This window comes from Dermochelys coriacea, chromosome 8, assembly GCF_009764565.3.
Source record: "Dermochelys coriacea isolate rDerCor1 chromosome 8, rDerCor1.pri.v4, whole genome shotgun sequence".
In the NCBI taxonomy this organism is placed as follows: Eukaryota; Metazoa; Chordata; order Testudines; family Dermochelyidae; genus Dermochelys; species Dermochelys coriacea.
The window spans coordinates 90,523,797-90,549,387 of record NC_050075.1 but is presented as its reverse complement, the minus strand read 5'-3'; the positions used below and the strand labels follow the sequence as shown (position 1 = coordinate 90,549,387).

The following is a 25,591-nucleotide window of genomic DNA, read 5'->3' as shown; positions in this document are numbered from 1 at the left end:
AAGTATTTTGAATGCTCAATTATTCATATAGTTCTCAAACCTGCCTCTCTTTTTCTTTTTAGTGCACAAATGTCTTCAGGACATTCTGTGGCTGTGATGGGCATTGACTTTACTCTAAGGTACTTCTATAAGGTTCTAATGGACTTGCTACCAGTTTGCAACCAAGATGGAGGCAACAAAATAAGGTACACCTTTGGGTTACTGAGTTAAATTAGTCTTCCTTTTCATGTGGTACATCTTCAAACATTCTGTTTCTTGCTCTAGCTCACCTTCAGTATTGCAATCTGCTGTCATTATCTTCATCAGGACAATCTGGACTCTTGATATCAGACATTGAACGTATATGAACAATCAATAAAGTATAAAAAGGGGAAATAATTCATTTTTATTTGTATTATTCAGGCTTAATACAAATGCCCATAAATTCATTATAAGATGAACACAGCTTCCATTCATTCCGTTACTCGTTCTTATCCTGGAGTATTTTTAGATACTTAACTGGTGACACTGACCGTATGAAAGAACAAAGTTTGTTTACATATGAAAATCACACAATCCGCTTAATTGATTTGAAGTATGAATATTAAGAACTATTTTGTTTAAGTTGTCACATCAAATAAGTAATACTACAAATGTAGGTTTCAGAGTAGCAGCCGTGTTAGTCTGTATTCGCAAAAAGAAAAGGAGTACTTGTGGCACCTTAGAGACTAACAAATTTATTAGAGCATAAGCTTTCGTGAGCTACAGCTCACTTCATCGGATGCATTTGGTGGAAAAAACAGAGGAGAGATTTATATACACACACACAGAGAACATGAAACAATGGGTTTATCATACACACTGTAAGGAGAGTGATCACTTAAGATAAGCCATCACCCACAGCAGGGGGGGGAAAGGAGGAAAACCTTCCATGGTGACAAGCAGGTAGGCTAATTCCAGCAGTTAACAAGAATATCAGAGGAACAGTGGGGGGTGGGGTGCGGGGGAGAAATACCATGGGGAAATATCCGATGAAGTGAGCTGTAGCTCACGAAAGCTTATGCTCTAATAAATTTGTTAGTCTCTAAGGTGCCACAAGTACTCCTTTTCTTTTTGAGAATACAGACTAACACGGCTGCTACTCTGAAACATGGGGAAATAGTTTTACTTTGTGTAATGACTCATCCATTCCCAGTCTCTATTCAAGCCTAAGTTAATTGTATCCAGTTTGCAAATTAATTCCAATTCAGCAGTCTCTCGTTGGAGTCTGTTTTTGAAGCTTTTTTGTTGAAGTATAGCCACTCTTAGGTCTGTGATCGAGTGACCAGAGAGATTGAAGTGTTCTCCAACTGGTTTTTGAATGTTATAATTCTTGACGTCTGATTTGTGTCCATTCATTCTTTTACGTAGAGACTGTCCAGTTTGGCCAATGTACATGGCAGAGGGGCATTGCTGGCACATGATGGCATATATCACATTGGTAGATGCGCAGGTGAACGAGCCTCTGATAGTGTGGCTGATGTGATTAGGCCCTATGATGGTATCCCCTGAATAGATATGTGGACTTCAATTTCTCTGGTCACTCGATCACAGACCTAAGAGTGGCTATACTTCAACAAAAAAGCTTCAAAAACAGACTCCAACGAGAGACTGCTGAATTGGAATTAATTTGCAAACTGGATACAATTAACTTAGGCTTGAATAGAGACTGGGAATGGATGAGTCATTACACAAAGTAAAACTATTTCCCCATGGTATTTCTCCCCCGCACCCCACCCCCCACTGTTCCTCTGATATTCTTGTTAACTGCTGGAATTAGCCTACCTGCTTGTCACCATGGAAGGTTTTCCTCCTTTCCCCCCCCTGCTGTGGGTGATGGCTTATCTTAAGTGATCACTCTCCTTACAGTGTGTATGATAAACCCATTGTTTCATGTTCTCTGTGTGTGTGTATATAAATCTCTCCTCTGTTTTTTCCACCAAATGCATCCGATGAAGTGAGCTGTAGCTCACGAAAGCTTATGCTCTAATAAATTTGTTAGTCTCTAAGGTGCCACAAGTACTCCTTTTCTTACTACAAATGTAGTGTAACATGCTTGGTCTCCTCTTTGGTACATAATTTTAACTTGGTGTGGCCTACACATGTCTGAATGTTTCATTTTCCCCTTGGCCTGCCACTGAAGACTCACACAGCGAAAATCCTCTATATTATGGATAGAGTAGCTGATAAAGTATTTTTGGAATGCTTCAAGGAGACCTTAAATTAAGGTAAAAATGTATATGTGGCTTTTTTTTTATGCTTTTGTGATGTATAAAAAAGGTCTGTCAGGGATTTTGGCTTGGGGTTTTTGTTTTGTTTTGTTTTGTTTTTTTCACTTTTGTTTTTGTCTAGGTGCTTCATTCTTTTTTCAACTTTACAATATCATGAATATCAAGTCTTGGATTGAGTACTTAGCTGTAACTCTCCATCACAGAACACAGAATTGGGTGCTCTCAGCCCTGGAATCACTGTGGTGTTCAAACTGTTTTGGTTTTTTTAAGAGCCTATCTTCCAAGTATTTATCGGGCATTTGATTTTAAATTGGTGTCCTCAAAGCCAGACCAAAAAAAAAAAACCCAACCCAAAACAGTCAGACTGAACAGTGTGAATAAAAATAATTTCCCATCTCCAATCAATCAGGATTCAACCCATGGTATTTGTGATCATAAGTCTACTAGTTCACCAGTTGTCTATAACATCTTCTAGGAAAAACAGCAGACGAGCTGAATTTCTCATGTCAAAACAAAAGTTGGGTCGGAAAAAAATTCTGTTAACTTTTCACACCTCTTTCTTATATTGTGAAGGGTACAAGTCTATCTATTTTTTTTGTACAGGTTACCTTTAAAATTATGTATGTGGGGTTTTTTTACATTTAGGTGATACAGTCAGGACCTTACACTGTACACGCAGTTGTGGGAATTTCAGGTTTCAGAGTAGCAGCCGTGTTAGTCTGTATTCGCAAAAAGAAAAGGAGTACTTGTGGCACCTTAGAGACTAACAAATTTATTTGAGCATAAGTTGTGGGAATTGTACACTTGTAAAGCAGCTCCTGCAGTTTCTCATAGCCCCAGGCAGGAGGCGGGAATGCATGCACAGCTGCAGGACCCAGCCAAAGCTACTGTTAAGCTGGGGGACTTTAGCTCTACTCCTGCTGAGTTCTTCAGGAGCATTAAGCGGCCTACATTAACCTCTTCCAGTTTCCTTTCTGTGGCCACACGTTCTCTTGATCTTTGCAGAGACTAAGCCCTCTCCCTAGGATGCCTGCTCCTTTGCCTTCCCCTGAGGCATTGCTTTCTGTGTCTATGGTAACAGAAAGAGGAAGGGAGGCAGGCATGCTGTGCAGAGGGACTGCCAGAGATGGAAAGGCCTTGCAAGGAGAAGGAGGCTTAGCCTCTGCAGAGCCAGAGTGGGAAGGAAACTGTGAGAAAAGGGTTTGATAGCACAACAGTGGCTGGGGAAAAAGAGGGTGACAGGAAAGGGACATGGGAGAGAAGGAAAATAAGATATTTGTCTTTCTGTAAGCCCTTTTATTAGAAGATCTCAAAGCACTTTATGAAAGTTATGGAATGACGCTTCCCAACACCCCATATTACAGATGGAGGGGCAAAGGCACAGATTGCATGCTTTTCCCAGAGTCACTCTGGAAGAGCTGGGAATAGGAAGGGAAGTGGTGTGTGAATTTGGAGTTTAATGGAGATTCACGTTTTCATAAGAATATTAAGTGGAGGTGACTTCCCCCCTCCCCCATTAAAATGAAACTAAAAGCTTGACAGTACTTTAAAGGGACAATGTCTGGTGGAAAATTGTAGGAGAGTCCTTACATTTGTTATTGGTAACATTTCAGATTAAGCTGTTAAAACTTCTAAAATCTGTTGTTTTTCACTATTTATGCTATTGGTTTACTTTGTGTATTCCTCTCAAATTAGACAATGGAAATAAAACAAGTGGTCTTATTTCTGTGTCCAGTCAATTCCACCTTGAGATTCTCAATTTTTAGTATATTGCTGCAATACTGGTTTGTTTGTAAACTTCAGGGAAATATTGATATGTTCTTTTAAAAACTATTTCCATTGAATTTTTGACTGACTTTTTTTTTATTAGCCAGAGTTTTTGTTAAAGCTTCTTTTTACAGCCATATTTAACCTACCCATTTCTTTAAAACATAAAGACACATCATGAATAATGCATTTTGTTTATCTTGGGCAGGTGCTTTATTATGGAGGATAGAGGGTATCTCGTGGCACACCCAACTCTCATTGATCCTAAAGGTCATGCTCCGGTAGAACAGCAGCATATTACACACAAGGTATGGCTAAATCCTCTTCTTCTTCTTCTTCTTTTTTTCCCCTTTTTTTGAAAGATTACGGAATGTATTGAAGTCACTTTTTACGCCTTTTTTTTTTTTTTTAAGGTAAAATTCTCTTCTTGTCTTCTCAGGAACCCTTGGTAGCAAATGACATTCTAAACCACCCAAACTTTGTGAAGAAAAACCTCTGCAACAGTTTCAGTGACAGAACAGTTCAGAGGTTTTATAAATTTAACACTAGCCTAGTGGTAAGTGTTGTTTGTTTTCTTGTTTTACTTTTTGAATGTATTTTGGTTGGGTTGGATTTACTTTGTCTGATGCACAGGTCAATCAATGTTGATCACCAGGAACAGCAAAAAGAGACCCAAAACCAACTCTTTGTGAAGGGCAGCACATGGTGGCACTGTAGAAACATAAAATCAGTGGGCTAGATTGTACAAACTGTGGTCACATGAGTGGTGCCAGGGATTATGAATATGCGTATTTGCCAAACGTTACATAATCTAGCCCAGAAGTGAGAGCTGAGACGTTCTCTTCCCTATCTTTTTTTATTAAGGGTTTTTTTTTTAAATGTTAGTTTGGATTCTTCTGCAGTGAATCCAAGCTCCTTATGTCCAGTCACCAACCCTCTCTGTTGTCACACCCTAGTGTGCACAAATGGGGTCTTCCTCTTTACTCCTACCCTTCTCATTTGGAGCCTTTTACACTATTAGATAGATAGAAGCTATTAGGTAACAAAGTAGAAAACATATCAACATGCACTTAGTATAATTTGTCAAATTGAAGTCTTCTAAAAATCTCAAGTAAAGATTGGTGATGCTGTCTCGTATAGAGGTTCCCCGTTCTTTATCTTGCAAACAGACTGTAATCTAATATTCTTGTTTGCAGTGTTGTTGTAGCTGTGTTAGTTCCAGGATATTAGAGAGACAAAGTGGTGGGTGAGGTTCTCTCTTTTATTGGACAAACTTCTGTTGGTGAAAGAGAGACACTGGGTTCTGTGGGGCTCGAAAATGTTTCTCTTTCACCCACAGAAGTTGGTGCAATAAAAGAGAGAACCTCACTTGCCTTGTCTATATAACATTCATGACAGCCATATGTTGTTGTGCAATGTGTACTGACTACTATGTCACAAATCCATCATTACAAGATCACTGTAGAATAATGTCAAAAACTCAAGGCTCTGTGAGAGAAAGCTATTGTTTAAACACAGTTTTCTAGGATTATTAGTAAAATTGTCAAGAAAATTTCTGAAAGCTCTGGCAAGTTAAATGGATCTATGTTAGAACAGGATAGATTTTAACATTTTTCCTACAGTCGAAATGCAAAATGGGTTGGAGATGGAGGGAGGGCAGGAGTTTTGTTGTAAAGGAAAATACCGAGGACAGAAAGCAAATTTAGATTGCATTGTGTGAGTCAGAAACAGGAATGCATTGGCTTTTCAGATAGTTCACAGCTGAAATATATTTTTATAGTACATGTGCCAGCAAGTTATCAGCAACTTGTGATGGTGCCTGCCAGCCAGAACTGAATCTCTGTGTGAAGGTAACAGGTAATTGGCATTAGGGGCAAGTGCAGGAATTTAAATTTCACTGCTTTTGTGGGGGGTCACGTTCTGTGCCTCCGCCGCAGCCCTGGGAGCCAGAGGAGCTGGCTGCTCCCACCGCAGCCCAGGGGGCCAGAGGAGCTGGCTGCTCCCGCTGAGCCCCCAGGAGCCAGAGGAACTCTGTGCCCCCACCGCTATTGGGGAGGGGGAGCAATGCCCCTGCTTGGGGCCCCCCTCCCACCACACCTCGTGCACATCCTTGATTGGTATGATGGGGAAGGGAAGGGAGGAGAGATTTATTTGGATGAGGTATTGTCTGCTGTCAGGCAGGATACTAAACTAGAGACCATTATGGCACATCATAATGTTACAAGATAAACAAATGATGTTAATCTTTCGGAAAGTGCTTTGTCATCCAGTACTGGCTCAGTTTTGCTCATCTCCCAAACAGGCTGATGAGTTAATTTGTATGCCTGTTATCTGAAGAAAAGGCATGCTACATTCATGTTCCCTCATAGTTTTTGCTTCAGCTTATGGTTCTATAAATTTGCTTGGGGCGGAGAAAAGATTTTAACTCACTAGGTAGTATGTTTCCTGCTACATCTCTGACATGCCTTGCTTTTCCCTAGGGTGATCTGACAAACCTTGTGCATGGCAGCCACTGTTCTAAATACAGACTGACAAGAATACCTGGAACCAATGCCTTTGTTGGAATTGTCAATGAAACCTGTGACTCTCTTGCTTTCTGTGCCTGCAGTATGGTAGACAGGCTCTGTCTGAACTGTCACAGGTAAGAGAGTGATTTGACATGAATTGGCAAGTGCAGGTATTGGTTTTTATTTTATTTCAAATGAAGACTGAGAGCACTGGTCGTTTTGTAGGCTAAGCTAACATGTACGGTGCAACTCCTGTGCCAGAACAAAATAAATATTGTACCTGCATAAATAAAAATGTACTTTATTTGTAATGAGTAGGGTTATGCTCCTTTTTTATAAGGGTTTGTAGATTTATCAGGTTCTCTTTCATGGTGCACAGTGGTTTAAAAAAAAATTGTCATATAAGCCTTGTGGGAGTTCAAGCCATTTTCCCCTCTGTTCCTTGACTTTTGCCATTGCTCCCTTTTGTTTAATGCTCAGACATATGAATCACTTAGCTTGTGAATAGTTCAACTGAATGGGAGTGCTCATCTGGGGCAAAGTTATTCCCAGGTCTGAGTGTCTGCAGAGACAGGACCTTCTTTACAGCCCATTAAGACTTGCCTTTGGGTGTGGAATATGATGGGTTGTCACATAGGTGCCAAGCTTACTGCCTACACTCTGTCCCTGCAAATACAATAAAAACGTGATATATCTGCACAGGAGGGAAGGAGCTCTGGGTGGGACCACCCTGAAGAGGTATGGAGTGAAGGACGAAGAAGAGATTTCTCTGCTGCTTTTCGCATTCAGGGGCTTGGGAAATGTGGCAAGGAGAGGGCTAGTAGCTCCACAGGTCCATTGGGAATATGCCCCTTATCTGCAACTCAGAATAGGAGCCAGAGGAATTGTTCCACCTGGGCGTGGGAGGGTTCCTTTCTCCCAGCTGAGTTCCTAATGCTCAGCATGACTATGAGTTCCTAATGACTCAGTTGTAGCAACCTGCATGGAACTTGGAGGGAAGAGCCCAGGTTGCTGGAGGGTAGATTGTGGAGAAGGCACGAGTGCACACGAGGCTAGTATGTTAGCTGAAGTTTCAACATCTTGGTAAATAACTAGTTATCTTAATAAAGAGCCAGTTTAGTCTTACAAATCAGGTGTCTTTTCAGTACATGGTATGTGAAACACTGGCTGTATGCTGGGATTAGGATTTTGACTTCAGTTTATATTGATGCAACTGGCCATTTTTTCTTTTTTCTAAAGAATGGAACAAAATGAATGTGAATGTCCTTGTGAATGCCCTCTAGAGGTCAATGAATGTACTGGCAACCTCACCAATGCAGAAAGCAGGTGAGAACAAGTATCTCTAAAACTCGAGTAACATTGTTATTGTGAGTATTACATGTTATAACCCTTGAATATGGACTGCTTTCTTGTGCTACCATATATACAATGCCCGGTAGAATAGAGTGATTAAACAGTTGGATTATATTTAGCAAAGTTTAATTTTCTTGATTGGCTATACTGGAATTCTTTTTTGTGACATGATCTCAATTGTTTTCCCCAATGTAGGAATCCAAGTTGTGAAGTCCACCAGGAACCGATGACATTCACAGCAATTGATCCTAGCCTACAGGATGCTCTTCCGCAATGTATTAACACGCGATGTAATCAGAGGCTGGAGAGTGGGTAAAGTGCAGTGTTTTCCCTCTCTGAAAATATGTGCAGGGCTTGAAATTATTAGGAGCTGTTATTTATTCTAATACAGACATATCTTCCCTTGACATTAAATAAATTAAGTGCTATAAAATTGCAGCCTCATACCATGATGACGCCATGCAGTAATCTTGAGACCTCAGGATTCCCGTTTGAGTCACCTAATGCCGTTAATAGCAGACAGAGAACCCTATTTTCCCTCAGTCATACCCTTTCTTGACTACATTGAAGTCAATGGAATGCACCAAAATGTGAGAGGAGAAATGAGCCGTAGAAAGGACAATGAATTCCACCTCTCATCTAGAGAGGAAAGTGCCACAATATTTGCCTACACTTTTTGAGAAGCAGATGATCTTTAAGGTAAAGAGTGGTCATAGAAACATTGGGAGTAGGCACTGCGTAACCAAGGATTTCTGTCAGCAAAAAATAAATTGTGATATGAGTATAATAGGCTTTGTGGCTCAGGTCATGACTAGCAAAGATCAGGACCAGATTCTCTGAGGCACTCAGTTTTGTGGAGTGTGGCAGAGCTGGTGGAATGGTAGGGAGCCAGTTAAGCTCACTGATTCTTTGCCCCGGCACTGGTTAGAGCATTTGAAGAGGGAGAGACACGACCCAGACGGGGATTCCTTCATGCTGAGAGCATCTCCAGCCAAGGAGTTATTGGCGGTCTGCTCTCCCTTAGCATTGCCTGAGTGGTGCAGAAAGAGGAGAGCAGGCCAGTGAATTTGGGCCTTTATGACAAAGCTGTTCTTTCCCCATATGATTTACCTTGTGTAACTTAAACCCTTATAAAAAGAAAAGGAGGACTTGTGGCACCTTAGAGACTAGCAAATTTATCTGAGCATAAACTTTCATGAGTTACAGCTCACTTCATCGGATGCATTCAGTGGAAAAATGGGTGTTACCACTGAAGTGTTCATATCAGCTACACTATCAGAGGCTCGTTCACCTGCACATCTACCAATGTGATATATGCCATCATGTGCCAGCAGTGCCCCTCTGCCATGTACATTGGCCAAACTGGACAGTCTCTACGTAAAAGAACAAATGGACACAAATCAGACGTCAAGAATTATAACATTCAAAAACTAGTCAGAGAACACTGCAGTCTCTTTGGTTGCTTGATTACAGACCTAAAAGTGGCAATTCTTCAACAAAAAAAAGTCAAAAACAGACTCCAATGAGAGACTGCTGAATTGGAATTAATTTGCAAACTGGATACAATTAACTTAGGCTTGAATAAAGACTCGGAGTGGATGGGTCATTACACAAAGTAAAACTATTTCCCCATGATGATTCCCCCCCCTCAATCCCCCGCTGTTCCATAGACATTCTTGTCAACTGCTGGAAATGGCCCACCTTGATTATCACTACAAAAGGTTTCACCTCCCACCTGCTCTCCTGCTGGTAATAGTTCTCCTTACCTGATCGCTCTCCTAAAGTGTGTATGGTAACACCCATTGTTTCATGTTCTCTCTGTATATAAATCTCCCCACTGTATTTTCCACTGAATGCATCCAATGAAGTGAGCTATAGCTCACGAAAGCTTATGCTCAAATAAATTTGTAAGTCTCTAAGGTGCCACAAGTCCTCCTTTTCTTTTTGCGGATACAGATTAACACGGCTGCTACTCTGAAACTTGTCATAAACCCTTATGACACTTCTGTAACCAAGCATCAGAGCTGTGAGGCTTTATGGACAATTTTGGTTCCAAGTTGTTTAATGACTATGAATATACTAAGATGCACCCAACCAAAAATGATTTTCTTTAAGGTAAAGCCAGCCCTTTTTCTTCACTTCCAGGGATTGCTTTGGCGTGTTGGACTGTGAGTGGTGTATGGTGGACAGCGATGGAAAGACCCATCTGGATAAATCCTACTGCGCACCTCAGAAGGAATGCTTTGGTGGCATTGTGGGAGCTAAAAGCCCTTACGTGGATGACATGGGTGCGATAGGTAATTCTGGTCTTTTAATGAGGATATATATTTAACTGTTAAACTGCCAGTATTTTGTTATATACACCATCGATGTAGGTGCACAAAAGTCATGTACTGAAGCCTTGAGTTTATTTTAATGTTATAGAAATGCTGATTTAAACTTTTTTGCAAGATATTTATGCTCTGGTTTTTTATTGATTTTCGGGTTTTTTAAGGAGATGAGGTGGTCACTTTGAACATGATAAAAAGTGCTCCCGTTGGTCCTGTAGCTGGAGGTATTATGGGATGCATCATGGTGCTCGTTCTGGCAGTATACGCGTATCGTCACCAGATCCACCGGAGGAGTCACCAGCACATGTCACCTCTTGCTGCACAGGGTGAGCTGATAACTCATGAGGGAGATAATAGCAGTGAGGATAAAAATCTAGCTGTTTTGTACATTCTTCTGCCTAGTTTCAAAGATCATTTTTTGGTTTATCCCTTGGGAATCCTTTATTCTTGCTTCTCTTCTGATCCCCATTTTATCTCCCACTCCCCTCCTTACGTAACTGATGTACCTACTGTCCAATGTACTTGTGTGCTACTGCCTTCTGCTGGGTACACAGATAGACTTGCTGTCTCCTTGGGAAAACCTGGACAGAAAATGCTAGGGCAAGTCTCAGGATGCTGTGGATATGACTTTTCTCGAGCTAAAGCAGTAAACCCAGCTTAATACCGGTCCTGTCACTTCTGAATAGTAGATTGTTTTCTAGCAAGTAATAGGTGCTGTTGCCAGCGGTTTATTACAGTTACAATATTCAAAATGCCTCCGTCGGGGCTGCTTTTTGGTTGTATCTTTTTCTCCCTGGCGCCTCACTTGCACTCTGAGAGAAATTCATCATTGTGGCATCTTTTACTTACAAAAGGAAGGGAAGAAGAGCAAAATTATGAATATTATTATTATTTGTAATACACGAATACTAAAAAAAAAGCTCCAGCTGAAACTGGGGCTCTGTTGTACTAGACTCTGTACCAAGGCATTCAAGTTTGCAATCTAAGTAGTCAACCACACAAAGTGTGGTAGGGGAAACAAAGGCATGAGGAGGGGAAGTGATTTGCCCAAGTCTCAGAGCTGAGAACCCAGGTCTCCTGAGTCCCTATCCAGTGCCTTATCTACTGGACCATACTGACTCAGTCTGAGTCTGTTCTCTAAACTTTCTGCATCGCTCAAGTCTTACCCATACAGTTCCTTTCAAGGGTACCTGGCATATCCTCTTCCTGGTACGTCTAGTCCCCAACTGGCCTCAAAACAGGGATTCCCAAGCCCATTCCCAAAGCATAGTACTCCAGCACGATAATGCAGAGTGCTTCCACCACTCCACCAGGCTGAGAGTCGTTAATAAGTTGATCCAAAATTTTTCTCTTAACAGTTGCATTTTTCTGTTTGTAATGGTGTGTAGAAATGTCAGTGCGTATGTCCAACCTGGAGAATGACCGGGATGAGAGAGATGATGACAGCCATGAAGACAGAGGAATCAGTAAGTGCTAAGCTGTGTCACTGTAAAATATGCCATTATTAGGCTTAAGAGTTGGTGAGCTTCTTGCTTTGGCTTGCTTTAGTATTAAAAATGTGTGGAGGGTTTTTCATTTCTCTTAACACCTTGTGACCTTCTCTTAACACCTTCTCTTAACAGTGTGACCTTTGCTCTAGAAAATAACGGAGCCAAAGGATTAACTGACTTAATTTGTAACCCTTCGTGTCATTCAGGCTCACCCAAAAAAATTATTCTTAGTTTTGGGCCATAGAGTGCCCACTAACGTGCAGTGGGAGCTTGCCTGTTCTCCCACGTATTACAGCGGGGCAAGCTCTCAGAGAATCAGAGAAGATTAGGGTTGGAAGATTGCTCAAAGCAGGACCAACCCCAACGAGATCATCCCAGACAGGGCTTTGTCAAGCTGGGCCTTAAAAACCCCTAAAGATGGAGATTCCACCACCTCCCTAGAAGAAAAGGAGTACTTGTGGCACCTTAGAGACTATCAAATTTATTTGAGCATAAGCTTTCGTGAGCTACAGCTCACTTCATCAGATGCACCTCCCTAGGTAGTGCTTCCACCCATTCCAGTGCTTCACCACCCTCCTAGTGAAATAGTGTTTCCTAATATCCAACCTAGACTTTCCACACTGCAACTTGAGACCATTACTCCTTGTTCTGTCATCTGCCACCACTGAGAACAGCCAAGCTCCATCCTCCTTGGAGCCCTCCTTCAGGTAGTTGAAGGCTGCTATCAAATCCACCCTCACTTTTGTGTTCTGCAGACTGAATAAGCCCAGTTCCCTCAGCCTCTCCTCATAAGTCATGTGCTCCAGACCCCTAATCATTTTCGTTGCCCTTCACTGGACTCACTTCAGTTTGTCTACATCCTTCCTGTAATGGGGCGCCTCCTCTGTAGCCCAACCAGCTCTGGGAATGGCTCTTAGAGATCTGAGGGACTGCAGATATGCCTGCATGGGGTGTATAAACTTCTGCCCATGAGCAGCCTTGGAAGGGGCAGGCACAATCTGGCCTTTTTATTCCTAGCTTCAATTCAACAAGAGTGTTAAATGAAAAATCAATAAATCCTGTTTGCACTTAGTTCTTCGCCATTCAGTTATGACTGTACTATTGTGTATAATAATTCTAATGTATAGTGATGGGCCCAAGGCCTCTGAATTTTGGGAGAGATCAGAATTTCCCATGTGGCCCTGTCTTTAAAATGGGCTGAATCAAAATTCAAGATCTGAACAACATCAAGGGTTCAAAAACCAGAGCTGGATCTGGGTTCTGCAGCTTGTATCCACTGATACTAATATAGCTCATGTGAGTCAGTCTTGCTTTTCAGTTTAAATGTTGAGCAGGCTTTAGATGCCTCCTAGGTCTCTGTGTTCTGGCATTGCTACAGGGAACCTTCGTAACTTTCATTAATCAAAGCAGACAGTGGGGTAAATCAGAGTTATATTCATCCTGCTCTCAGCACTGGACGAGGACATGCACTTCTCAGCAAACCTTTGTCCCATCATTTCTGTGATGTGGAACCTCATAATCCCTATAAGAATTTCATAGCAGCATCTGAAAGAAGTAGTTTATAAAACATGTCTGATTCCTTGTTATTGAATTGCTCCATTAATATAACTTAATAAAAACACTCTGTTTAAAACAAACCCTGCTCTCCTTTCTTTCCTAGTCAGCAACACACGGTTTATAGCAGCTGTAATTGAGCGGCACGCGCACAGTCCAGAACGTAGACGTCGGTACTGGGGGAGATCGGGAACAGAGAGCGATCATGGTAAGACCTTTAAACTCCCAATGACTCTGCATTCTCAGCTTGTTTGGCAACATAGGAGATAACGCCAGATCCAAAAAAAAAAATCTTTGCTCCTTATTGCTTCATAGTTAAACAATTTTGACACCTCTGAATGCATGACACCATCCAGCAATGAAGCTATTTTTGTGAGAGCAGTGTTATAACATGAGCTCTTTAGCTTAATGCCTCATCCTCTGCATCTTATTCTTATATAGTGTTAGCTTTGTTAGCTGTCTGATTGACTGGAATTCAGACAGATAGAAAAGTGACCAAGTTTACCACACCATTTTCCCATGGCTAAGCCTGACAGTTAATTCAGCATCTCAAAAACCATTCAAAGAGGTAAAGTTTGTTGTCTTCATGACAGCAGAGAACTAATTCGATGCCCTTTGCTGTGAAGCTGGCACTCTTCTCTTAAAAAGCTGTGAAGGTCACCTTTATAAAACTCCACTCCAATAATATCTGCTGCATGCTTTCTGTAGCTAGGCTAAACTAAGCCTGGATTAGACTATGGATCAGATACTCCCTTAGCCTTTCTGTTGGGCATTCAGCACATACTGCTGCAGTAGGAGGACATTTTATGTCCTAGTCAACTTTTCAAAAGATGACCAGCTTTTGCTATATTAATAGTAATGGTGTTTGTGCTAGTGTCATTTAGTGTCTGATGACATTTCCATTGTCAACTCTTTTTGGGGATTATCATTTTGTCATCATATTTCTTTCCACTCTGAAAAACCATTGGCCAACTCTTTTTAAGTCTTTAGAGCAATTAGATCTGTATCAAGTTATTGACCCATCAGGAAGTCTCAGTGTAAGTTAAGTCAAGGGTAGACAAGGCTATCTGCTGGGGTGTGGGCAGTAGCTAAATGTCATCTTTATTATGTTTAAATCAGACTCATTATGTTACTACGTCTGATTTTGTATTATTAGAGTTTGATATCTTACACTCCTAGAAGGTTCTCACTATCTGCCTTGACAATGTGTAGCACTGAGGTGCCAGCAGGGGTAACCTCCTACCCAGCTCTTCTTTTATTACTTTATTACATATTACTTTATTTCTTCTTCAAGTGATGGTCCTTATTGTATTCCACTGTGAGGTTACGCATGCACACCATGTGCCTGGAGTTGGAGAGTTCTGAAAGCAGTATGTGTTGATCCATCCATGCACCCTGGCTCTCTTTGTGCTTCCTTCTAAAGTAGTAACAGTTAGGGCAGACAAACCGCCTCTTCATGTTCTTCTCACCATTGCATGGTCTGGGTCGGAACTTTCAGTGTCCTCCTCTCTGACATCATTCTAAATACATAGGTGTAAATAGTTCTATTAATTCTTAAATAATTTGTAAATTAGTAGTTTTACAGTTTTTAATAGTTTTAGTCATTTTAGAGTAGATTGTGGAGTACCCCCCTTTCTGTACCCATTTGGTTACCGCACTATGCCCAAAGCTCTGGGCTTCAAACTCTGTACCTCCTTCCCACCATCTTTCTCAGTCAGTGATGACCATCAACGCTGCCTCTACTGCCTGGGAGAAGCTCAGTGCAGTATCTGTCAGTCCTTCCCCAGCCATACCCAAGAAGGGCAGGTTCTTTGTCTCCATAAATATTTCATGGAGGTGGCCATGAGACCCCAATCGGACCTAGGCCAGGAGCCACCCGCCCCATTCATCAACCTGATTCAGTAAGGAGTGCACCTTCCGCTACAAAGTCTGACTGTGGTGCCAGTGAATCCATTACTACAGACCCCATGGCAGGGCCCAGTCAGGATGTTAGGAAGCATTGCTATAAACATGGGACTAAGTCTTCCTCTAAGTCAATGTCAAAAAAAAATCAGACATTCCATCCACCAGCTCTGCTCATGAGGACTTAGGACGTACTAAGTCCTTTAGGCATGAGAAAAAAGGTCAGAAACATTAGATTGCACCACCTCCAGAATGGCCCCCACTGGTACCGCCATCCCCAGCTCCTCACAAGACCCAGCACCCTTCCAACACCGGAGAAGTCCTACCACCGCCGGATACCATCTTCGGCTCCGGCAGCCCAAACAGATAGAATCCATCTCACTCGCGGGAGATCCGGATCCATGGCTGCACTACAAGACATTTTTACTTTTCCCAGATCCAGAATCCCCCACTCCATCGGGACCTTCAGTCCCCAGAGAATTCATCTCCCCTGGAACATCTGCCTGCAGTACTGAACCTGTCACCCCCACAATGTATAACATACGTGTCTCTGGCAGCACCAATGTTGCCATTGTTGGAACCCAGGCAACCTTTTCTTCCTTGGGGGATTCAGACCCACCGGAAAAACTGCCTCTCCCATACTGCTCTTGCTCATTTCCCAAAAGACTTGCATGACCCTGGGAACCACCACATCCGCCTCTGAGTCATTGGCATGGGACCTCCACGAGCACCCATCGATCCCTTCAACTGGCCACATTATCAAGCACTATTGGCTAAATTTATTAAAATTTATTATAATAATAATCATCTGGACCCATGGAAAAGAAGCCCTTGAGGAATTCCACCATGATTTCAACAGTTTCCATCCCACCATCAACCTCAGCCTAGACCAATCCACACAAGTGGTCCATTTCCTGGACACTACGGTGCTAATAAGCGATGGTCAGATAAACACCACCCTATACCAGAAACCTACTGACCACTATTCCTACCTACATGCCTCTAGCTTCCATCCAGGACACACCACATGATCCATCGTCTACAGTCCAATCTCTAAGATACAATCGCATTTGCTGCAATCCCTCAGACAAACACCGACAGGATCTCTATCAAGCGTTCTTAAAACTACAATACTTACCTGCTGAAGTGAAAAAACAGATTGACAGAGCCAGAAGAGTACCTTGAAGTCACCTACTGCAGGACAGGCCCAACAAAGAAAATAACAGAACGCCAATAGCCATCACCTTCAGCTGCCAACTAAAACCTTTCCAGCACATCATCAAAGATCTACAACCTATCCTGAAAAATGATCCCTCGCTCTCTTGGGAGATCTTGGGAGACAGACCAGTCCTCGCTTACAGACAGCCCCCCAACCTGAAGCAAATACTCTCAAGCAACCACACACCACACAACAAAAACACTAACCCAGGAACCTATCCTTGCAACAAAGCCCGTTGCCAACTCCTATCCACATATTTATTCAGGTGACACCATCATAGGACCTAATCACATTAGCCACGCCATCAGGGATTCATTCACCTGCACATCTACCAATGTGATATATGCCATCATGTGCCAGCAATGCCCCTCTGCCATGTACATTGGCCAAACCTGACAGTCTCTACGGAAAAGAATAAATGGACACAAATCTGACATCAGGAATCATAACATTCAAAAACCAATCGGAGAACACTTCAACCTAACTGACCACTCAGTAAAAGACTTAAGGATGGCAATTTTGCAACAGAAAAGCTTCAAAAACAGACTCTAGTGAGAAACTGCTGAGCTAGAATTAATATGCAAACTAGATACCATTAACTTGGTTTTGAATAGAGACAAGGAGTGGCTGGGTCATTACACATATTTCCCCATGTTAAGTATCCTCACACCTTCTTGTCAACTGTCTAAATGGGCCATCTTGTTTTTTTCTCTTGCTGATAATAGCTCATCTTAATTAATTAACCTCTTAGTTTGTATGGCAACTTTCACCTTCTGTGTGTGTGTGTGTGTGTATATCTATCTATCTACCTATATATCTTCTTACTATATGTTCCATTCTGTGCATCCAATGAAGTGGGCTATAGCCCACGAAAGCTTATGCTCTAATAAATTTGTTAGTCTCTAAGGTGCCACAAGTACTCCTGTTCTTTTTATTGGCTAAATATGATTTCCTCAGTTAAGCTGTTTGAGGAGTTCACCAGCAGTCACTACCCATTTCTAAGCTCTCATTGAGGAAGGTAAATTAATAGCCACAACTGCATTCTTGGAGGGGAAGCAGGAGGCTCAGGAGGAGGATACTAGTCCATTCTTCAGGATTCCCCAAAGAGATCCAGAATACCCTGTAGCCATCCCTTCAGGGGATACACTCTCATGAGAGTATTCTCACCCAAGATGTGAGCTCTTTACTGCAATGAGGGGCAATAGCACGAGTTACTCCACCACAATATCATGAAAATCCAAGACTCAGCACAAGCTTTTGAACATCCTCCATACTTCAGCACCCACAAGAGCTGGCTAGAATGGTGTGGCACATTTCCACCACTTGTGCTCCTACCCTCAAGGGTGTGGAGAGACTCTATTGTGTACCAGCTAAAGGCTCAGAATTTCTATTTTCCCACCCACCTCCCAATTTTCTGGTGGTTCAGGCTGCTTCCAAAAGATCCAAGCAGCAAAATCCTAGATCTATGCCACTAGTTAAAAAGGAAAATACTTAGACCCATAGGCGCCAACGACATGGGGGCTCAGGGGCTCAAGCACCCATGGAAAAAAATAGGGGGTGCTCAGCACCCACCAGCCATACTGATTCCGGCCCCCGGGGCTGGCTGCCAATCAGCTGTTCGGTGGGGCCCCTGGGGCTGGCTGCCAATCAGCTGTTCAGTAGGTGGGATGCACTGGGGAAGGGGGGATAGAGAGGAGGGAGCAACAAGCAAGGAGAGCAGGGCCTCGGGGGAGGGGGCAGAGGGAGGTTGGGAAGAGGTGGAGCGAGAGCAGGGCCTCAGGGAAGGGGGTGGAATGGGAACAAGAAGAGGTGGAATGAGGGCAGGGCCTTGGGGGAAGAGCTGGAGAGATGGCAAGGCCTCAGGGGAGGGGTGGAATGCCCACCAGGAAAAATACAAGTCAGTGCCTGTGCTTAGACCTACTGGGGAGGGGTTTTCTCATCCTCCAGTTTACAATTCAAGATAGCCAATTATCAAGCGCTATTGGCTAAATATGATTTCCTCAGTTATGCTGTTTGAGGAATTCACCAGCAGTCTCCCACAGTAGGACTCTACCCATTTCCAAGCTCTCATTGACGAAGGTAAATTAATAGCCAGAACTGCATTTGATGCGGCTGATACTTCCTCTAGGGTCTTGGCTACTGTCATCATTATGCAAAGAGAGCCTTAACTCCATTCTTCAGGATTCCTCAGGGAGGTCCAGAACACCATTGAGGACCTCCCCTATGTTGAATCCCACCTCTTGAAGTCGGACAATTCCCTACACACCCTCAAGGATTCTAGGGCCACCCTTCAATCACTGGGCACTTATACACCTGCCCCCAAAAGGAAGTTTCATCTCCAGTCAACCACACCACAGTATAGGTGCCAATACTTTCACCACTGAAGGCCATCTAAACCATCATGTAAAAAACAAAAGGTTCAAGGTCCCTCTTTCCCAAGCCTACTGCTACTGCCTCGACATCCCGACCAGGAGATATTTTTGATGCAAGCTCGACATCCATGAACCAATAAGCTTAACACCTCATAACTGCATTACTCCATTTGGGGGTCGTCTAGCACTCTTTTTTGACACCTGGAGTATGATAAACAGACAAGTGGATGGTGAACATCATCCACTATGGCTATACGATCAAGTTTCTGATGCAACCTCCTTCAAAATCCCCATACCCATCCCTTTGGGGACCACTTCATGACAGTATTCTCACCCAAGAGATGAGCTCTTTACTGTAGAGAGGGGCAATAGAATATGTTCCTCCACCACAATATCATGGAATGGGGTTTTACTGTACCTACTTCTTCATACCCAACCACAAGGGCAGATGGAGTCTAATCCTCAATCTCTGTCATCTCAGTTGCTTCATCCACAAACTCAGATTTCGTATGGTCATGTTGGCAGCAATAATTTCATCATTAGATAAAGGCACGTGGTTCATGGCTCTTGATGTGAAAGACTGGAACTTTCACATAGACATTCGTCCCTCCCACAGACACTTTCTCAGATTTATGGTGGGATCCGACTATTTGTAATACAGAGTGCTGCCATTTGGTATTCAAAGGTATTTTCAGTGGTGGCTGCTCGTGTCAGACATAATGGCCTACTTTTTTCCCTGTACCTCGACAACTGGCTGCTCACCGCCAGATCCTCCCAAGAGGCCTACACATCTATTTCTGTGATCCTCCTCACCTCTCTGGGAGTCGGTGTAAACATCGAAAAGTCTGTGTTCACCCCACACAGTCTATGGACTTCATTGAGGCAACTTTGAACTCTATCACTGTGAGGCTTACTTGCCCACAGACAGGTTCCAGATTATGAACGAGATCATTAGCCCGTTACGAGCAATCCTCAAGTGATGACCAAGGCATGCCTGTCCATACTTGGCCACATGGCCTCATGCCCACAGATCACTCCATTCATGAGACTCTACCTTTGTTATCTTCAAGCAAGGCTACAGTCAGTGCGCTCACCAAGTCATCTGTGAACCTTCCCTTCACAGTTCCCACCAAGGTACTGTCCTTCCCTCCAGTGGTGGACAAACCCTTATCATGTATGTGTGGGTGTTCCCCCTCTTCTCCAGACAACACTGTCATTACCATTGCATCCTGACTAGGCTGGAAAGCTTATGTGAACAACCACATCACCACACAAGGGACATGAACACTTCAAGAGTCCAGGGTGTGCACACTGATGTCCTGAAACTTTGGGCAGTAAGAAAACATGCAAGTTCTTTCTCCCATTTATCCACTCTTACTACATCCTGATAATGTCAGACAACACTGCAACTGTATTCTATATCAGCAAGCAAGGGGGAGCGAAATCACCTCGGTTGGAAGCACAAAGCGAGCCAGGGCATTTGCGTGGACCAACAGCACTTCTGTCAAAACTCTCCAACCCTGGGCGTGTGGTGCAGATATGTAACTTCACAGTGGAATACAAGTAGGGACCACACATCTCAAGAATCTCCAGTTACAGGTAAGTAACCTCCTCTTTTAGGTATCCATAGCTTCATCACAGATAGGAGAGATGAGACTTCCCTGTCATCATATCCTTTCCTGGTTTCTCTCAGCCATAGGGACGCTATGACTCAGACTGTGAAAAGTAACTAGTGATTCAGGTGCCCGAGGTGAGACATCTTTAGAGAACCCTGATTTTTAAAGGTAAATTTGAGAATTCAAAAATTGAGGCAGCCAAATCACTAGCCACTTTTCACTACTCTTGGCCAGTATCTTCTCAGAGAGGGAATTCAACAATCATAAAAACTACCGATTGTACAGATAACAAAAATAGTGTGCTCTTTGGAATGGGAGGGGTTGCCTGGGAGTAGAATACGATTGCTTATTGGGCCAGGGAATGAGGCACTCTCCAGCAGGGTTGCACCTTCATATATGTTGAACACCTTCATATATGTGAAAGATTTGCAATTTAACACTTGAGTCATCTCAGGTGCCTCATACAATTCAGTATCCCTTCTCTCAAAGAAATGAGAGAGTTTTTTTATGTAGAAGAAATGCAAGACCAGAAAACAGCTGGAAGAGATTGCTAGACCACACAGCAAATACCTGGTGAAATCAATAGAATTAAACTGTATATTGTAACAGTCCTGTAACCAGTTTTGCAACTAATTTACGTTAGTCTCAAGACCCTAAAACAGTTGAAAGATAATAAAACATAAGCCCTTATTTAGCAAAGAACAAAATTTTTTATTTTTTGTGGGTTTTGTTTTCAGAGCTGTAATACTGTTCTCATAGTTACAGTACATAAAGTAAGTTCAGGAAATGCCATGACCAAACTGAAATTCACTTTTGGTATTCTAGATTAAACTAGCTACATGATATGAAAGCCTTTTTAGGAGTTAGGTGATATTAGATTTATTTGGATTATCTTCCTTTCTTGGTAGACCAAATTAATATTCTTGTAAGATATCCAATCTGATCAGTTGCAAAGGATGCGGGTTCTTGAACACAGGCATACTAGGCTGCTTTGAGGGTTTTGCAGTAGATATGCTGTGGCACTTGTCTGAGATCAGGCAAGATTTCAGGCAGCTGGTAGGCTGGGTACATTGTGATACTCAGAGTATTTCCCTGTCCCCCTGCTGTAGTCGTTGAATTTCATGAGATTTTAGCCAGAAAAGGGTTTGCAGGATTTGGCTCGATTAATCCATTTGAAGTACTTTCTTATAGATTCACTAGATCAAACTCTTCAATACAGTGTGTTTTATATATATGTATATATTTAGTTACAAAACATTTCTACTCAGCTGTCTACAAGGAGATTGGTTTGGCTGTCACAAATCTGAGCAGAGCAGCTCATAGCTAGGATGCTGGCAGTATATTCAGCAGAATATTAATATTCTGTCACTTCTGAAACTTTAAGGAAAGTTCTGTAATATTTTAAAAATATTTTAAAAATCTCCCAACTTTGAAAATAGAACACTTTCATCTGCAAGGACCTTTTTCATTTTAAATATATATATCATTTAAAAAAATCATACAGCAATAATGTGAAGTATTTACAGTTAGAATAGTTGATGGCTTTTCTAAGGAAGTTTAAGTTTATTAGGAATGGGAATAATGTACAATTTAAAGAGTATAGCTCAAAATTTGACCTAGTTTTGTTCCTTATCTATTTGCAAAGTCCAAATAATTTTCAAGGCTTTTGCCTCCAAAACCATACTTCTTCTTTATTGTGTATTTTTAAATAAATGCCAGTAGGTAGGTAGGTTTGTTTGTTTGATAGGGAACCTGATATTTCAAAGTGAAGCTGCCAAGAGGCTATTTAAAAGCAGGGAGAAGAGAGGAAGGAACTGTTTTAAAACTGTACAAGATTGTCTGTGTGTCTTTATTTTAAAACTGTTTGTTTGTTGGGCCCTATTCTGTAAATTATTGAGTCCTCCATTGATTTCAATGGGTTTTGGGGTATTCAGCACCTTGAAATGTTGGCCTTTTGCCCTAGACTATCTGTTCTTTTGTGTTCTAGGCTATAGCACTATGAGTCCTCAGGAAGACAGTGAAAATCCTCCATGCAATAATGATCCACTATCAGCTGGTGTTGACATTGGAAACCATGATGAAGATTTAGATTTGGATACCCCACCTCAAACAGCTGCACTCTTGAGTCATAAGTTTCACCACTACAGGTTGCACCATCCAACTCTTCATCACAGCCACCACTTACAGGCGGCAGTCACAGTGCACACTGTGGATGCAGAATGCTAATAGACTTTATTCTTTGGGAAAAGATGACAAAAGAAATGCAGTTCGTTAGCAACGATCCATACAGCAATGGGGAGCTTTGTGGTTGTGCTTTTACCAGAAGTGGTTTAACTACCTTCCTAAAGAAATTGTTACACGCACACAACCTTTACATTTACAAAATGTAGCGTTGGCTCTGGAATGGAGGGAAAATGAGCATGATGAATGGACCTGCCATAACATTTTAATAAAATGCAGCAGGAGGCCTGTTAATCCTCCAAACACAGGGATAAAAGTTTATACAGTAACTGAAGCTTTAGGAACCCTGTTAAGCTGAGCCAAGAGAAGGGAGAGCTCAAAGAAGATGAAGATGTTTTACTTTCCTTAACTGGAAGAGTATAAATCTGTGCAGCCAGAGACAAAAAAGGTGCTGGATACAGAAATGGGTTTTTTGAGGTTTACGTTTGTTTTTTAGAAAGTACATTGCTCTTACAGTTGCTGTGTGGGACCTGGGACAGTGCATCTCAAGATTTTTAAGTAAAGGATTATTTTTCTACTATTTATTGAACTTGAAACATTCATGAACTTTGGGGGGAGGGGAAAACACATTAGTGACTATTGACAAGGACAGCATACATTCTGTGCGATGGTGACGTCATTCTTCCAAGGAAGGTGTCTGTTTCTTATTAGCTGATATTCATCCACAGCCCCACTTTGCAAAAAGGGAAAATGAAGAATCGCTCTCTAATTTGTTTACACATTTTCTAGCCACAGTCGTTTTGTGTAAACTTTACCACCTGATTTGTAATAGGCTGGGTGTTTTTAAATTTGCAAAAGGGGAGAATCCTCTGCTTCCCTACCAAAGCACTAAGTATTATCCCTGTCTTTACACCTCTGACCACCATTAAAGACCCTCAAGATCTGGGACAGGATTCCCTTCACTATAATAATACAGTATTTGAACTGCATTAACAATCGGAGAATTCCAAAATGAAATACATCCCATTTCTCTGTTTCCTTAGACCATTTGCAAAACCAGGAGGTGGTAAAACGCATTGTAAAATTCAGGTTGTTACAGAAGGTTTCTGTTGAAATCGTAATTATAAGCTGCTGCTGTTTATCTGGAATTTAATACTGCTTTGTGATTCATGCAGGGATTAATCAAGTCTCTCTAATACAACATGGGGCATCATAATTTTAAATTAGTTTTAAATCACAGTGTTGTATTTTAGATTCACATTGTGTGATTAAAATGTTATAAAAACATTCTTGCACTGTGCATATGATAAACATCCATTTATGTAGGTTTTTTTAAAGATTTCTGAATACTGTTTTAATGAATAGGGTACTTAATACTGTATTATGTAAAAAAATTGGTTCATAAACAGTACAGTAAAGTAAGTATACGTGTGATATCAGGATACCCCTTTATACTATGTATAAAATTTCAATCTCTAGTGAAATAAACTGTATAAAGTATAGTTCTGTGAATTACTTCTGGTTAACTCAGATTAGTCTCTTTCATTTCCCTCTCATTGTGTGGCTGAATGAGCATCTCCAAGGAAAGTTCTGTGAACCCCTTGATAGTCAGGACTCATCTCTTATTTCGATGGTTCTATCTCTAGTTCGATGGGCTTAATATTTCCATGCAGTTTACAGTATTTGTTTTAAAAAATCTATTTTAAGAAGCCCTGTTTGTAACTACTTTGACCATTAAGTCTTCTGGGGAAGTTCAAGCACAATGCAAGCTTACCGTAGCCAATAATAACAGCATATAGAAAAAATAAGGTATTGAAAATGTGGTTGTGTCTGCTTCGCTGTTTGTTGCTGGTTTTATGGGTCTTTTGCTGAGCAGGCCGTTCCTGAAATATCTTAAATCCTGGTCATGTTTTGAAATGTTCATGCTAGAATCTTGTTTCTCTTTTTGGAGCACAGAATATCTTTGATCTTTGTGCCCAACTTTCTGGGAGTTCTGAGTGAGAATCGAAGGTAATACCTGGCTCTTGGGCAATAAGCTATAGGTAACTACTCTTTTCATATTTGCCAAGGGAAATGGAAAATATCTTAGCATTAGCATTAGGCAAAACAAAAAGCATATGTAGTTAAGAGGCAAGAAATGTTAAGCATAAAAGTGAGCATATGCTTCAGCCTTCAAAGATGGAAATTGCTGAAATAAATAAAAATTGCAAAAGATTTTGTTAATAGTTTGTACTATATATTAAGCACAATCCTGTAGTTACTCTTAAATAATTATCCAGTCCTGTAGTACCTCAAAAGATCTCTCATTTTAGTCCACTTTTTAAAGTGGATTAATCTAACAGTGCGAAACAAAAGTGCCCATGCAGGGGGTTAGTACAGAATAGCTATGGCACTTCAAGTGCTAGCTTATGTCACACTAACTTTCCCGTATAGACAAGCCCTTAGTAGAAAGGCTCTTGAACTAATGGAGTATATTACCTTTTCATCCAGTCCTTTAGTTTGAGTTATACCAGAATAGTTTTATTTGTGTACAGTAGTATAAATGGAAATGAAAGAAAAAAATACAATTGGCCAGATCCACACCTGGTGTAATTAGTATAGCTCCACTGAAGTACAGTCTGATTTACACCAGCTGAGGATGTGGCCCCTTTTCGCTATCAGAAAGAGGCCATGTAAGTAAAGTCCTAATTAAACTAACATGACTATTTACAGAATGTACATACAAATTTGTTAATCTTGTAATGTCATATTTATGAGCTAGAAATCAATGTCCCGTTACTCCAGTGCATTCACTTTAACTTTTTAATAGCTTCAACTGGAAATCCTATGTATAATATCTAATTATTTTATTGATGTGTGTGAATGCAGACAGCATAAAGGAAAACAGATTAATAATACTTAAACCACTTAGCGGAAAGTAAATTACTAATTTTTTTAACTGAAATATTTTACCTAGTTGTTTTTAAGTTAAAACATTGCCTGCTAATGTGGCTAGGAACAGACAGCAGTGTGTTCTCAGTAGCAAGCCTTAGTTTCTGGAAGTTGCTTCTG

At 41.5% G+C, this 25,591-nt stretch overlaps 1 protein-coding gene across 1 annotated transcript in view; it reads left to right on the top strand.

Moving 5' to 3' along the window:
• Positions 1-24,042, top strand: part of CACHD1 (cache domain containing 1) — a 196,495-nt gene extending 172,453 nt beyond the window's left edge. The window contains exons 17-27 of the mRNA XM_038413098.2: positions 63-185; positions 4,225-4,324; positions 4,456-4,572; positions 6,497-6,657; positions 7,763-7,849; positions 8,072-8,188; positions 10,022-10,173; positions 10,371-10,532; positions 11,595-11,672; positions 13,357-13,458; positions 22,347-24,042. Of these exons, the coding sequence (XP_038269026.1) occupies positions 63-185; positions 4,225-4,324; positions 4,456-4,572; positions 6,497-6,657; positions 7,763-7,849; positions 8,072-8,188; positions 10,022-10,173; positions 10,371-10,532; positions 11,595-11,672; positions 13,357-13,458; positions 22,347-22,585 (1,438 nt within the window). The 3' untranslated portion in view covers positions 22,586-24,042. The remainder of the gene's footprint in view (positions 1-62; positions 186-4,224; positions 4,325-4,455; positions 4,573-6,496; positions 6,658-7,762; positions 7,850-8,071; positions 8,189-10,021; positions 10,174-10,370; positions 10,533-11,594; positions 11,673-13,356; positions 13,459-22,346) is intronic.
• Positions 24,043-25,591: the final 1,549 nt, after the last annotated feature.